Raw genomic sequence first — 13,919 nt, 5'->3', positions numbered from 1 at the left:
AGAACCCTTTTTGGAAGACAAGGGTTCTTTGTAAGGCAAAGGGTTCTACCTAGAACCTTTAACATCCTAAGAACCTTTTTTTGGAAGAAAGGGTTCTTTGATGATTCTTTGCAAGGCAAGAAGGATTTTTCGGAAGGCAAGATTTCATATTTCCCAACATGCTTTATTTCAGGAAACTTTTAAGAATTGTTTGTTTTACTGTAATATCTGTGTTTTTGCATGTACATTGATTGGTTGATAAATGTTATGCTACACAAAGATAAACAACATACAGTATTCAAAACTAATCCAATCTATTAGTATCTAGAATTATTCCACATGTTACTGAGATGGTTATTCCAGTTTAGATGATTGAGGTAGTCTCAGTATTCAACTCTCCCTACCCTGGCAGTCAATCTAAATGCAGGTTGTGGGTAATTAACAATTCTACTTGTTGGCTATCCTAATTCTGGTTGGATTCCAATAGGAATTATACCACGTTGCAGGTCAGCATAATGTGACTTGAAGGCCTGATGTGGCCTGTAAACCAGGAGATTTCTAACACCACTGTGTTAAAGAATAACTATGCCCTCAATGAAAGGCCTCATGATGTATTGTCATAAAAAATGTAATTACATGTTAAAAGGTTAATAAGATAAAATGGTTCTTGGTAGAACCCTTCATAGGGGGTTCTAAGAAGAACCCGCCAAAGATAAAATGGCCCTGGGTAGAACCCATCATAGAGGGTTCTAGGCAGAACCCGTCATAGGGTTCTAGGTAGAACCCGTCATAGGGTTCTAGGTAGAATCATATACAGGGGGTTCTTTGAAGAACCCTACATAGACGGTTCTAGATAGTGGTACACAATTGGATGACAAGTAGTACACAAGTAACACACCTTCAAAACTACTGGCTGAAATGATTTTAAAAAGTCCTGGAGCATCACTTTAAGTTTGCTTGGACGAGACAGGGTGTTGAGACTTCCTCACACCACAACTAAATTAAGTCTCCTAGCTGTCTCCTTTCAAAGACATGTAATGTTTCTATGTAAAGCTTGATTCATTTTCTTCTGTTAGCAACCATACCACCAGTGTTAGTTGAAGCAAATGAAGCATGAACTGTCCATTGCCAGCCGTGTAAAAATGTGTAATAAAGTCAGCGTACTTACGTCTTAGCTGCTTGACAATAGGCTTTAGGAGGTCTAACCAAACCTGTGAACATAAGGAAAGCAAACGCCCCTTTAGTCAGCATAGAGATATGAATTCAAGGCTTCTACACTAACACACCCAGTCCAGAAACAACCCTTAAGGACTGTGTATATTTCTTCACTCACCATCATCTTGTGGTGTTGGTATTCTAGGCCGAAGTAGTCTCCCTCAACGAGGTTCAGGTGGGTACACACCAGGTCAAACAACACCTTGCCTGAGGCTCTTTGCTGTGAAAGACAGAAACATACATGGTAAGTTAGAGAAATACCTGGTGCAGTAGTGAATTACCTATTGACTGTACGGTGGGCTGGCTGGCATTCACTAGCTCAATCACTCAATGATAAATGTGTACTTAGACAATGGATGATATTGTCCATCGGTTTTAAAGACTCATTCTGATGACATTTCACAGAAAATCCCCTCAGCAAAGTCTATCTGCAAGGTTAATCAAGGATCAGCGATCACGAGAGCACATTCAGGACTGGATCTCATCACCGCTTAGGGGCTCCCGAGTGGCGCAGCTGTCTACGGCACTGCATCTCAGTGTTAGAGGCGTCACTACAGACCCTGGTTTGATCCTGAGCTGTATCACTGTCATTGTAAAATAACTGACTTGCCTAGTTAAAATAAATCTCTCTAGGACTTTGTGGATCAAGAGGAATGCCACAGACAAACAACAGAGACATTTGCAGTAGTGACTGAGTGTAGTATGACTGGCTGCATGGATAGTGGGTGGCTCCATAGAAACCATTCCCCTCCCTTCACTCCCAGAAGATTGCTCAAAACCTCCCCCTCCTCTCCTCTTATGGAGGCCCAAAGAGATGGGACACTGAGAGGAGCAGACAGAGAGGGGGGGGGCTTTGTTCTGTGTTCTCAGTATCACCATGGGGACTGACGATGACATAGTGCACATTGAAGCTGATCTAGTGGCAACCCAGCTCACCTAGGAAGTCCATTCCTCCATGACTCTTTCAAGTCTCCGTCAGTCGGTCATCTGGCTGTTTTTCACCCACTACTTCTTTTCCTGTCCCATGGGAACATACACAGCCAACACCAAGGCAACCCCTTATAGCTTCCCTGACTTTTGAGAAAAAAAAACTACTAATTTATGACACGTTTCACGAAGCTAGGCGTATGTCGCACGACACTACTTCACAGGAGAGACACTTTAACGTTTTAACAAATATATATTATTTTTATACACATTTTTGAAAGATATAACATTAGCCTTGGAGATCTACAAAAGTGTTGCTCCTTGCAACAGAATTTAGCAGGCGCTATCGACAAAGATCATTTGGATAAAGTTGTGATGGACTACTTTCTGCATAAGGTCAGTGTGAGCCGGAGTGCTTGACACAACAACGGGTCAAACAAGCAGTAGCTAGCTACAAACCGCCAGCAGCACCCTGAATACCACTGCTGGCTTGCCTCTGGAGCTAAGCAGGGTTAATCCTGGATGGGAGGGCCAGGAGGAGACACTCTTTCCTCTAGTCTAAAAAAATATTCCAATGCCCCTTGCTGATAGGACATTAAATGGGTGTCCTAACTCTCTGTTGTCGCTATAGATCCCATGGCACTTATCGTAAGAGTAGAGGTGTTAACCACGTTGTCCTATCTAAATTCCCAATCTGGCCCTCAAACCACCATGGCCACCTAATCATCCCCAGCTTCTAATTGGCTCATTCCTCTCCCCTGTAACTATTCCCCAGGTTGTTGCTGTAAATGAGAATGTGTTCTGTCAACTTACCTGATAAAATAAAAACTTTACCAAAAAGACATGCTGCCATGAAGCGTTCATCCATGTATACGGGTAAGAGTCCAGCTACATTTTCAGATATTATACATTTCAAATTTTGTCAAAGTCATATTCATTGCAAGTTAAAGCCTACTGTTTGCTAGCGAACGTTAGCTTGCTGGCTCGCTAGCTAACGTTACATGTATGATCTGTGTAGTAATATTATTTGTATCTCCGAAATCCACTTGCATTGCTAGTTATGGCCAAATGTTAGCTAGCTAACATCGAACCTAGTTGGTTAGCTTAAGCTACCTGCAGATTCATACTACAGCATTTCATGTGGCTAGCTATAACAATCCATTTGTACTGTAGCTATGGGTTGAGATTGTTTAGCTAGCTAGCTACAGGTCTACACTCTTCCACTTCTCAAGAGAATGATAACCTGACCCATCAAGTTAGCCAGGTGTGTCCGGGGTAATTACAGCCATCTTTGGTATTTCATGAACATGTGTACATGTCTAGATAATAGTGAACCAGCCACTTATCTAGATGTGACTGGAGGGTGGTTATAGCATTTCTTTCACATGACCCATCAATTTAGACAAGTGTCTGGGTGAGCATCTAATAATGATAAAATATTTATCAAATATTTTTATCTGGACATTTTCAAAGTCAGATTAGGATATTGGCCAAGGACTAGAAAAAGTGTATTTTTACCTGCAGTTTGTCCTTATTGTAGGCTACTATCTTTGGTTGTTTACTACACTACCTTACTCACTCTGTTTAGCACATGGCCTCACGTGAATCCTTAAAGAGATGGGTGGGGCTAAGGTTTAAGAGGGTGTGAACAATGCTGAATAGGTGTAGACAAAGAAGAGCTCTCCAGTAGGTGTACCAAAACATTTAAGGGCCATTTTATCAAAAGTGGGGTTACAAAGTTAACTTTCAAAGTAGAATTACTTTCCCATTGTTCTTCAACTGCAGTGTATAATATACCATTTTCTAGCTCTGAGTCTCTACTTTTATCCAATTTTGCTCCATAAGACTGAATCGAGGTGGTGGGTCACATTTAGAGGCACAAAGGGATGGCAGGCACTGCAGTTAAAGCCACGTGTCCTGCTGGAAAACCCCTAAGAAGACAGAAGCATAGCAGGCAGGCAGGGGAGTTGAGCTGTTTAGCCAAGCTGTGTTTTTTTTTAACGGTTTTCACCAGAGCAGAACGTAGCACAGTTATGCCAGTGTTTATAGTAACAGTCCCGCCCCTTTGGCTAGGATAATCTTCACACCCCCCTATTCTATCCTTCTACAATATTCACCCCCTCCCCCTTTCTCCCCTATTCTATCCTTCTACAATCTTCACCCCCCCTTTCTCCCCCATTCTATCGTTCTACAATATTCACCCCCCCTTTCTCCCCCTATTCTATCGTTCTACAATCTTCACATCCCCTTTCTCCCCCTATTCTATCATTCTACAATCTTCACCCCCTCCCCCTTCTCCCCCTATTCTATCGTTCTACAATCTTCTTCACCACCCTCTTCTCCTTCTCTACTCTGTAACTCCTGTCCTTGTTCACCAAGCTCTCTCCCTCTCCTCATTCAGTCCATCTCCACATAAGGGCAGTCATTGGAACTAAGACTTTCTCTACTTCCTGGATTACTGTATATAGTGACCTCTTCCAATCACAAGAGGGCAATCCTCATTACTGACCAATGGGAAATAGGTTCATGTTTTGCATTATTAGACTCACTTATATCAGTGTTAATTAAACAATAAATTGCCTCAATAAAATAAACTAATATTTAAATTAAATATGTCCAATATAGCACCACCATAGCCAGCTTCCCTCCCCATAGCTTTCTGGTTCCCTGCCCTCTCTCCCTACAAGACTGTCCCTCCTGACTACAGGATGTAGGGAGCTAAGGGCATCACAGAGTGCCCACCACAGAGGACCAGCTGTTTCCATATGGTGGAGGGGTTATGAGTGAGAGCACAGGGGAGCAAGAGGCTAGAGCTCACCAGAGCATCCACCAGCCAAACACCCACTCACCCACACTGCTGCCGGCCTGCCAAGGTCCTGCGGTTGCAGCCCCAACCAGACAGGAAATCTAAGTTAGTAGCCTGGATTTTCTGCATTTGGTACTAGAATACAGTGCATCCCTAGAATACAGTGCATCACTATAATACAGTGCACCACAGTGCACCACTAGAATACAGTGCACCACTAGAATACAGTGCATCACTAGAATACAGTGCATCACTAGAATAAAGTGCATAATGAAGAGTGGGGGACAGCGTGAAGGATAGACATTCTAATGGACAGACAGAGGGTGAAGAGTGGGGGACAGCGTGAAGGATAGACATTCTAATGGACAGACAGAGGGTGAAGAGTGGGGGACAGCGTGAAGGATAGACATTCTAATGGACAGACAGAGGGTGAAGAGTGGGGGACAGCATGAAGGATAGACATTCTAATGGACAGACAGAGGGTGAAGAGTGGGGGACAGCGTGAAGGATAGACATTCTAATGGACAGACAGAGGGTGAAGAGTGGGGGACAGCGTGAAGGATAGACATTCTAAAGCATGAAACACACCAAGAACCTCACTGCCGATAGATAGGTACTTATCACAGTGGGAGGCCGTTCCTTCTCTTGTTAGAACAAAAGCGGTACCTGCTGCATGCCGACCTGGTAGCGACGAACCTACCCATTCTATTTTAACAAGGCTGAGTGGCAGACAACTTTCAAGGTCTTTGCTTTGTGAACACAAAAGAGATTGACTGCCGACACTGTTCAGAGGTGCTAAGTACTGTCAGCAGGCAAACGTTTGACAATCCTGCCAGTGTGTCTGAGCTTTAAGGGACGGACAGAGGATAGACATTCTAAGGGACGGACAGAGGATGGACATTCTAAGAGACGGACAGGGGATGGACATTCTAAGGGACGGACAGAGGATGAAGAGTGTTTTAGTGTCTCAGTGGTGGTCTCTTGGTGGGTCTCATTCAGAGCTGCAGTACAAAGCAGAGATGAGTGGAGTAGAGATGAGTAGAGGTGAGTAGAGGTGAGTTGAGTAGAGTAGAGCTGAGTAGAGTAGAGCAGAGTCGAGCTGAGTAGAGTAGAGTAGAGCAGAATAGAGCGGAGTAGAGCTGAGTAGAGAAGAGTAGAGCGGAGCTAAGTAGAGTAGAGAAGAGCTGAGTAGAGCTGAGTAGAGCTGAGTAGAGCAGAGAGAGTAGAGCTGAGTAGAGTAGAGCTGAGTAGAGTAGAGCTGAGTAGAGCTAAGTAGAGCAGAGAGAGTAGAGCTGAGCAGAGTAGAGCTGAGTAGAGCTAAGTAGAGCAGCGTAGAGTAAAGTAGAGCTGAGTGGAGTGGAGTAGATCTGAGTAGAGTAGATCTGAGTAGAGTAGAGCTGAGTAGAGTAGAGCAGAGTCGAGTAGAGCAGAATAGAGCGGAGTAGAGCTGAGTAGAGAAGAGTAGAGCGGAGTAAAGCAGAGCTGAGTAGAGTAGAGTAGAGTAGAGTAGAGCAGAGCTAAGTAGAGTAGAGAAGAGCTGAGTAGAGCTGAGTAGAGCTGAGTAGAGCAGAGCTGAGTAGAGCTGAGTAGAGCTGAGCAGAGCTGAGTAGAGCTAAGTAGAGTAAAGTAGAGCTGAGTAGAGCTGAGTAGAGCTGAGCTGAGCAGAGTAGAGCTGAGTAGAGCTAAGTAGAGTAAAGTAGAGCTGAGTAGAGCTGAGTAGAGCTGAGTAGAGCTGAGTAGAGTAGAGCTGAGTAGAGTAGAGTAGAGTAGAGTAAACTGAGTAGAGCTAAGTAGAGCTGAGTAGAGTAGAGTAGAGTAGAGTGGAGTAGAGCGGAGTAGAGTAGATCTTAGTAGAGTAGAGTGGAGTAGAGCGGAGTAGAGTAAAGCTGATTAGAGTAGAGTAGACCTGAGTAGAGCTAAGTAGAGTAGAGTAGAGTAGAACTGAGTAGAGGATGGCTGGATTAAAAGTAGAGGCACACTGGACTGGAGTAATAGTCCTGCCATCTGTGACCACTGCCGCCACCAACACAATAAGAACCTCAGTCATTAATGTGCCAAGGCACAGCCACCATCACTCTGCATACAGTACAGTTGTAGACACTGATATGATACACACACACAAACACTCAATCACATGTCACACACACATGATTTCTGGTCCCATACCCACAGCAAGGTACAGAAACCTCCCTATGATGATTTCTGGTCCAATACCCTCGACACAGTACGCTACAGAAACCTTCCGATTAAAAAGGTCACACTGCATCAGCAAACATCAAGCTTGGCAGCTGACATTTTTATCCTGATCTGCAGTACCAGGAGAATGTCACAAATCGTTTTACTTTGGGCATTCCTCTAAGGAGCATTTCAGATGGTTTGCACATCAATACTGGTGTTGATCCTATTTCAGCCCTTCTCTGTAAACCAATTATTGCCAGACATGAACTTGTTTAAACACAGTCTCTTGGATGTTAGCAGTGTTTATATGTTCCAGTGGAGGCATGCAATTCTCAGTACACTGACCTCTTCATGCTGCAGCTAATAGGAGAGGGGTAAAAAGAGAAAACAGGCTTGGTGGTTACGGTCAGGCCAAACCTTCGCCCTCCTCCCCCCTCTTCCTCCCCTCCAATCTGTTTGTAAACCTTGTGTCAGAGAAAGGCTTCGTCAGGTGTTCGAGATTTAAGGCATTTGGTCTGAGGTCTCCCCCAGACTAGGTTCTGTGGACTGGGTCTGCCAGGGTCTGCTAGCTGGCAAGGCCCGGTTTGTGGAGACTGGAGAACCAGGCAGTCTGCCACACAGCACCACACCACAGAGCAGAATCTGGAAAACCAGGCACATGGAGACTGCACTGGGCGGTGAGAATGCATTGGGACATTATTCCTATGTCTGTTTCTTAATTTAGAGAAACTGCTCCGAGCTGAGATCACAGGCTTGGTTAGGGGACAGGAGCAGATGCATTCCCATTCAGGGACTCCTTGTGGTGCTTTCATTGTGAACAGATGTGAAGAGCTGTCTCTGACTCACTGTGTCTGTCTCTGAGTCACTGTGTCTGTCACTGTGTCTGTCTCTGACTCACTGTGTCTGTCTCACTGTGTGTCTCTGACTCACTGTGCTGTGCTTACCAACGCAGCGATGCAAAGTACCACTTTGAATCGCTGCAGGAATGCATCATGACATCAACACAGAGGATTAAAGTAGGCATCAAAGCATGACTACTTAGATTTAAATAACAATCACATAGCGACAAAGGTCATGCTAAAAAGCAGGTGTCTTACATGATTGCATGCATTTGTCTGTTCATTGTCAGTCAGTAAGGGATGTGTTGGTGCCGATTTCTCCTCTTTCGACTACCACTAGGGTGGTTGTTGCCAATTTGCCTCCATTTATTACGGATTATCAAATCCGGAAAGAGTTGAGTCATTTTGGGAAGTTTGCTAGCGGTTTTCTTGTACTGTCGGCAAGATCAACGTGCAGGGGACCATGTGATGCAGGCAGCAGAGGCTGGGCCTAGTCATGCTGTAGTGCTGTGATGTGGTGGTGGTGGTGTAGATGAGGCTGGGCCTAGTCAGGTTATAGATGGTGTAGATGAGGCTGGGTCTAGTCAGGTTATAGATGGTGGTGTAGATGAGGCTGGGTCTAGTCAGGTTATAGATGGTGGTGTAGATGAGGTTGGGTCTAGTCAGGTTATAGATGGTGGTGTAGATGAGGCTGGGTCTAATCAGGTTATAGATGGTGGTGTAGATGAGGCTGGGTCTAGTCAGGTTATAGATGGTGGTGTAGATGAGGCTGGGTCTAGTCAGGCTATAGATGGTGGTGTAGATGAGGCTGGGTCTAGTCAGCTTATAGATGGTGGTGTAGATGAGGCTGGGTCTAGTCAGGCTGGTGGTGTAGATGAGGCTGGGTCTAGTCATGTCATGGATGGTGGTGTAGATGAGACTGGGTCTAGTCAGGCTATAGATGGTGGTGGTGTAGATGAGGCTGGGTCTAGTCAGGTTATATATGGTGGTGTAGATGAGGCTGTGTCTAGTCATGTTATGGATGGTGGTGTAGATGAGACTGGGTCTAGTCATGTTATGGATGGTGGTGTAGATGAGGCTGGGTCTAGTCAGGTTATAGATGGTGGTGTAGATGAGGCTGGGTCTAGTCAGGTTATAGATGGTGTAGATGAGGCTGGGTCTAGTCAGGTTATAGATGGTGGTGTAGATGAGGCTGGGTCTAGTCAGGTTATGGATGGTGGTGTAGATGGGGCTGGGTCTAGTCAGGTTATAGATGGTGGTGTAGATTAGGCTGGGTCTAGTCAGGTTATAGATGGTGTAGATGAGGCTGGGTCTAGTCAGGTTATAGATGGTGGTGGTGTAGATGAGGCTGGGTCTAGTCATGTTATAGATGGTGGTGTAGCTGAGGCTGGGTCTAGTCAGGTTATAGATGGTGGTGTAGATGAGGCTGGGTCTAGTCAGGTTATAGATGGTGGTGTAGATGAGGCTGGGTCTAGTCAGGCTGGTGGTGTAGATGAGGCTGGGTCTAGTCAGGTTATAGATGGTGGTGTAGATGAGGCTGGGTCTAGTCAGGCTATAGATGGTGGTGTAGATGAGGCAGGGTCTAGTCAGGTTATAGATGGTGGTGTAGATGAGGCTGGGTCTAGTCAGTTTATAGATGGTGGTGTAGATGAGGTTGGGTCTAGTCAGGTTATAGATGGTGGTGTAGATGAGGCTGGGTCTAATCAGGTTATAGATGGTGGTGTAGATGAGGCTGGGTCTAGTCAGGCTATAGATGGTGGTGTAGATGAGGCTGGGTCTAGTCAGGTTATAGATGGTGGTGTAGATGAGGCTGGGTCTAGTTAGGCTGGTGGTGTAGATGAGCCTGGGTCTAGTCATGTCATGGATGGTGGTGTAGATGAGACTGGGTCTAGTCAGGCTATAGATGGTGGTGGTGTAGATGAGGCTGGGTCTAGTCAGGTTATAGATGGTGGTGTAGATGAGGCTGTGTCTAGTCATGTTATGGATGGTGGTGTAGATGAGGCTGGGTCTAGTCAGGTTATAGATGGTGGTGTAGATGAGGCTGGGTCTAGTCAGGTTATAGATGGTGTAGATGAGGCTGGGTCTAGTCAGGTTATAGATGGTGGTGTAGATGAGGCTGGGTCTAGTCAGGTTATGGATGGTGGTGTAGATGGGGCTGGGTCTAGTCAGGTTATAGATGGTGGTGTAGATGAGGCTGGGTCTAGTCAGGTTATAGATGGTGTCGATGAGGCTGGGTCTAGTCAGGTTATAGATGGTGGTGGTGTAGATGAGGCTGGGTCTAGTCATGTTATAGATGGTGGTGTAGCTGAGGCTGGGTCTAGTCAGGTTATAGATGGTGGTGTAGATGAGGCTGGGTCTAGTCAGGTTATAGACGGTGGTGTAGATGAGGCTGGGTCTAGTCAGGCTGGTGGTGTAGATGAGGCTGGGTCTAGTCAGGTTATAGATGGTGGTGTAGATGAGGCTGGGTCTAGTCAGGCCGGTGGTGTAGATGAGGCTGGGTCTATCAGGTTATAGATGGTGGTGTAGATGAGGCTGGGTCTAGTCAGGTTATAGATGGGGGTGTAGATGAGGCTGGGTCTAGTCATGATATGGATAGTGGTGTAGATGAGGCTGGGTCTAGTCATGTTATGGATGGTGGTAATGCTATGGATGGTGCTGGGGGGAAGCACTGACTAGAGAGAAAGGGCAGGTGGTCAGGATGGGAGATGGAGATGAGGAGGAGGAAGGTGAGTCTGAGGAAGAGGACGATGAGGATGCTTTCTTTTAATGAAATGAGGATGTATCATTAAAGAAAGAGGCTGTTCCATTATTTCTATCTAAATAAGGGAACAGTCAAGGCTTTATTTCTATCTAAATAAGGGAACAGTCAAGGCTTTATTTCTATCTAAATAAGGGAACAGTCAAGGCTTTACTTCTATCAAAATAAGGGAACAGTCAAGGCTTTCCTTCTATCCAAAATAAGGGAACAGTCAAGGCTTTATTTCTATCTAAATAAGGGAACAGTAAAGGCTTTATTTCTATGTAAATAAAGGAACAGTCAAGGCTTTATTTCTATTTAAATAAGGGAACAGTCAAGGCTTTATTTCTATCTAAATAAGGGAACAGTCAAGGCTTTATTTCTATCTAAATAAGGGAACAGTCAAGGCTTTATTTCTATCCAAATAAGGGAACAGTCAAGGCTTTCCTTCTATCCAAAATAAGGGAACAGTCAAGGCTTTCCTTCTATCCAAAATAAGGGAACAGTCAAGGCTTTATTTCTATGTAAATAAAGGAACAGTCAAGTCTTTATTTCTATCTAAATAAGGGAACAGTCAAGGCTTTATTTGTATCTAAATAAGGGAACAGTCAAGGCTTTATTTCTATCTAAATAAGGGAACAGTCAAGGCTTTATTTCTATCTAAATAAAGGAACAGACAAGGCTTTATTTCTATCTAAATAAGGGAACAGTCAAGGCTTTATTTCAATGTAAATACAGGAACAGTCAAGGCTTTATTTCTATCTAAATAAAGGAACAGTCAAGGCTTTACTTCTATCTAAATAAGGGAACAGTCAAGGCTTTATTTCTATCTAAATAAGGGAACAGTCAAGGCATTATTTCTATCTAAATAAGGGAACAGTCAAGGCTTTATTTCTATGTAAATAAAGGAACAGTCAAGGCTTTATTTCTATGTAAATAAAGGAACAGTCAAGGCTTTATTTCTATGTAAATAAAGGAACAGTCAAGGCTTTATTTCTATGTAAATAAGGGAACAGTCAAGGCTTTACTTCTATCTAAATAAGGGAACAGTCAAGGCTTTATTTCTATCTAAATAAGGGAACAGTCAGGCTACTAAATAAGGGAACAGTCAAGGCTTTATTTCTATCCAAAATAAGGGAACAGTCAAGGCTTGATTTCTATCTAAATAAGGGAACAGTCAAGGCTTTATTTCTATCTAAATAAGGGAACAGTCAAGGCTTTATTTCTATCTAAATAAGGGAACAGTCAAGGCTTTATTTCTATCTAAATAAGGGAACAGTCAAGGCTTTATTTCTATGTAAATAAAGGAACAGTCAAGGCTTTATTTCTATCTAAATAAGGGAACAGTAAAGGCTTTATTTCTATGTAAATAAAGGAACAGTCAAGGCTTTATTTCTATCTAAATAAGGGAACAGTCAATGCTTTCCTTCTATCCAAAATAAGGGAACAGTCAAGGCTTTCCTTCAATCCAAAATAAGGGAACAGTCAAGGCTTTATTTCTATCTAAATAAGGGAACAGTAAAGGCTTTATTTCTATGTAAATAAAGGAACAGTCAAGGCTTTATTTCTATCTAAATAAGGGAACAGTCAAGGCTTTATTTCTATCTAAATAAGGGAACAGTCAAGGCTTTATTTCTATCTAAATAAGGGAACAGTCAAGGCATTATTTCTATCTAAATAAGGGAACAGTCAAGGCTTTATTTCTATGTAAATAAAGGAACAGTCAAGGCTTTATTTCTATCTAAATAAGGGAACAGTAAAGGCTTTATTTCTATGTAAATAAAGGAACAGTCAAGGCTTTATTTCTATCTAAATAAGGGAACAGTCAAGGCTTTCCTTCTATCCAAAATAAGGGAACAGTCAAGGCTTTCCTTCTATCCAAAATAAGGGAACAGTCAAGGCTTTATTTCTATCTAAATAAGGGAACAGTAAAGGCTTTATTTCTATGTAAATAAAGGAACAGTCAAGGCTTTATTTCTATCTAAATAAGGGAACAGTCAAGGCTTTATTTCTATCTAAATAAGGGAACAGTAAAGGCTTTATTTCTATGTAAATAAAGGAACAGTCAAGGCTTTATTTCTATCTAAATAAGGGAACAGTCAAGGCTTTATTTCTATGTAAATAAAGGAACAGTCAAGGCTTTATTTCTATGTAAATAAAGGAACAGTCAAGGCTTTATTTCTATGTAAATAAAGGAACAGTCAAGGCTTTACTTCTATCCAAAATAAGGGAACAGTCAAGGCTTTATTTCTATCTAAATAAGGGAACAGTCAAGGCTTTATTTCTATCTAAATAAGGGAACAGTCAAGGCTTTACTTCAATCTAAATAAGGGAACAGTCAAGGCTTTATTTCTATCTAAATAAGGGAACAGTCAAGGCTTTATTTCTATCTAAATAAGGGAACAGTCAAGGCTTTATTTCTATCCAAAATAAGGGAACAGTCAAGGCTTGATTTCTATGTAAATAAGGGAACAGTCAAGGCTTTACTTCTATCCAAAATAAGGGAACAGTCAAGGCTTTATTTCTATCTAAATAAAGGAACAGTCAAGGCTTTATTTCTATCCAAAATAAGGGAACAGTCAAGGCTTTACTTCTATCCAAAATAAGGGAACAGTCAAGGCTTTATTTCTATCTAAATAAGGGAACAGTCAAGGCTTTATTTCTATCTAAATAAGGGAACAGTCAAGGCTTTATTTCTATCTAAATAAGGGAACAGTCAAGGCTTGATTTCTATCTAAATAAGGGAACAGTCAAGGCTTTATTTCTATCTAAATAAGGGAACAGTCAAGGCTTTATTTCTATCTAAATAAGGGAACAGTCAAGGCTTTATTTCTATGTAAATAAAGGAACAGTCAAGGCTTTATTTCTATGTAAATAAAGGAACAGTCAAGGCTTTACTTCTATCCAAAATAAGGGAACAGTCAAAGCTTTATTTCTATGTAAATAAGGGAACAGTCAAGGCTTTATTTCTATCTAAATAAGGGAACAGTCAAGGCTTTATTTCTATCTAAATAAAGGAACAGTCAAGGCTTTATTTCTATCTAAATAAGGGAACAGTCAAGGGTTTATTTCTATGTAAATAAAGGAACAGTCAAGGCTTTATTTCTATCTAAATAAAGGAACAGTCAAGGCTTTACTTCTATCTAAATAAGGGAACAGTCAAGGCTTTATTTCTATCTAAATAAGGGAACAGTCAAGGCTTTATTTCTATCTAAATAAGGGAACAGTCAAGGCTTTA

General features: G+C 42.5%; 1 protein-coding gene across 3 annotated transcripts in view; it reads right to left on the bottom strand.

Moving 5' to 3' along the window:
• Positions 1-13,919, bottom strand: part of LOC106582452 (FERM, ARHGEF and pleckstrin domain-containing protein 1) — a 160,735-nt gene that overhangs the window by 73,719 nt on the left and 73,097 nt on the right. For all 3 annotated transcript variants that reach the window (XM_014165575.2, XM_014165577.2, XM_014165576.2), the window contains exons 3-4: positions 1,313-1,414; positions 1,148-1,190 (exon numbers count right to left, since the gene is read on the bottom strand). In XM_014165575.2, coding sequence (XP_014021050.1) covers positions 1,148-1,190; positions 1,313-1,414 — 145 coding nt within the window. The remainder of the gene's footprint in view (positions 1-1,147; positions 1,191-1,312; positions 1,415-13,919) is intronic.

This window comes from Salmo salar, chromosome ssa21 (assembly GCF_905237065.1).
Source record: "Salmo salar chromosome ssa21, Ssal_v3.1, whole genome shotgun sequence".
Lineage (NCBI taxonomy): Eukaryota > Metazoa > Chordata > Actinopteri > Salmoniformes > Salmonidae > Salmo > Salmo salar.
The sequence above is the reverse complement of the archived record's forward strand: the minus strand, read 5'-3'. Positions and strand labels throughout refer to the sequence as shown.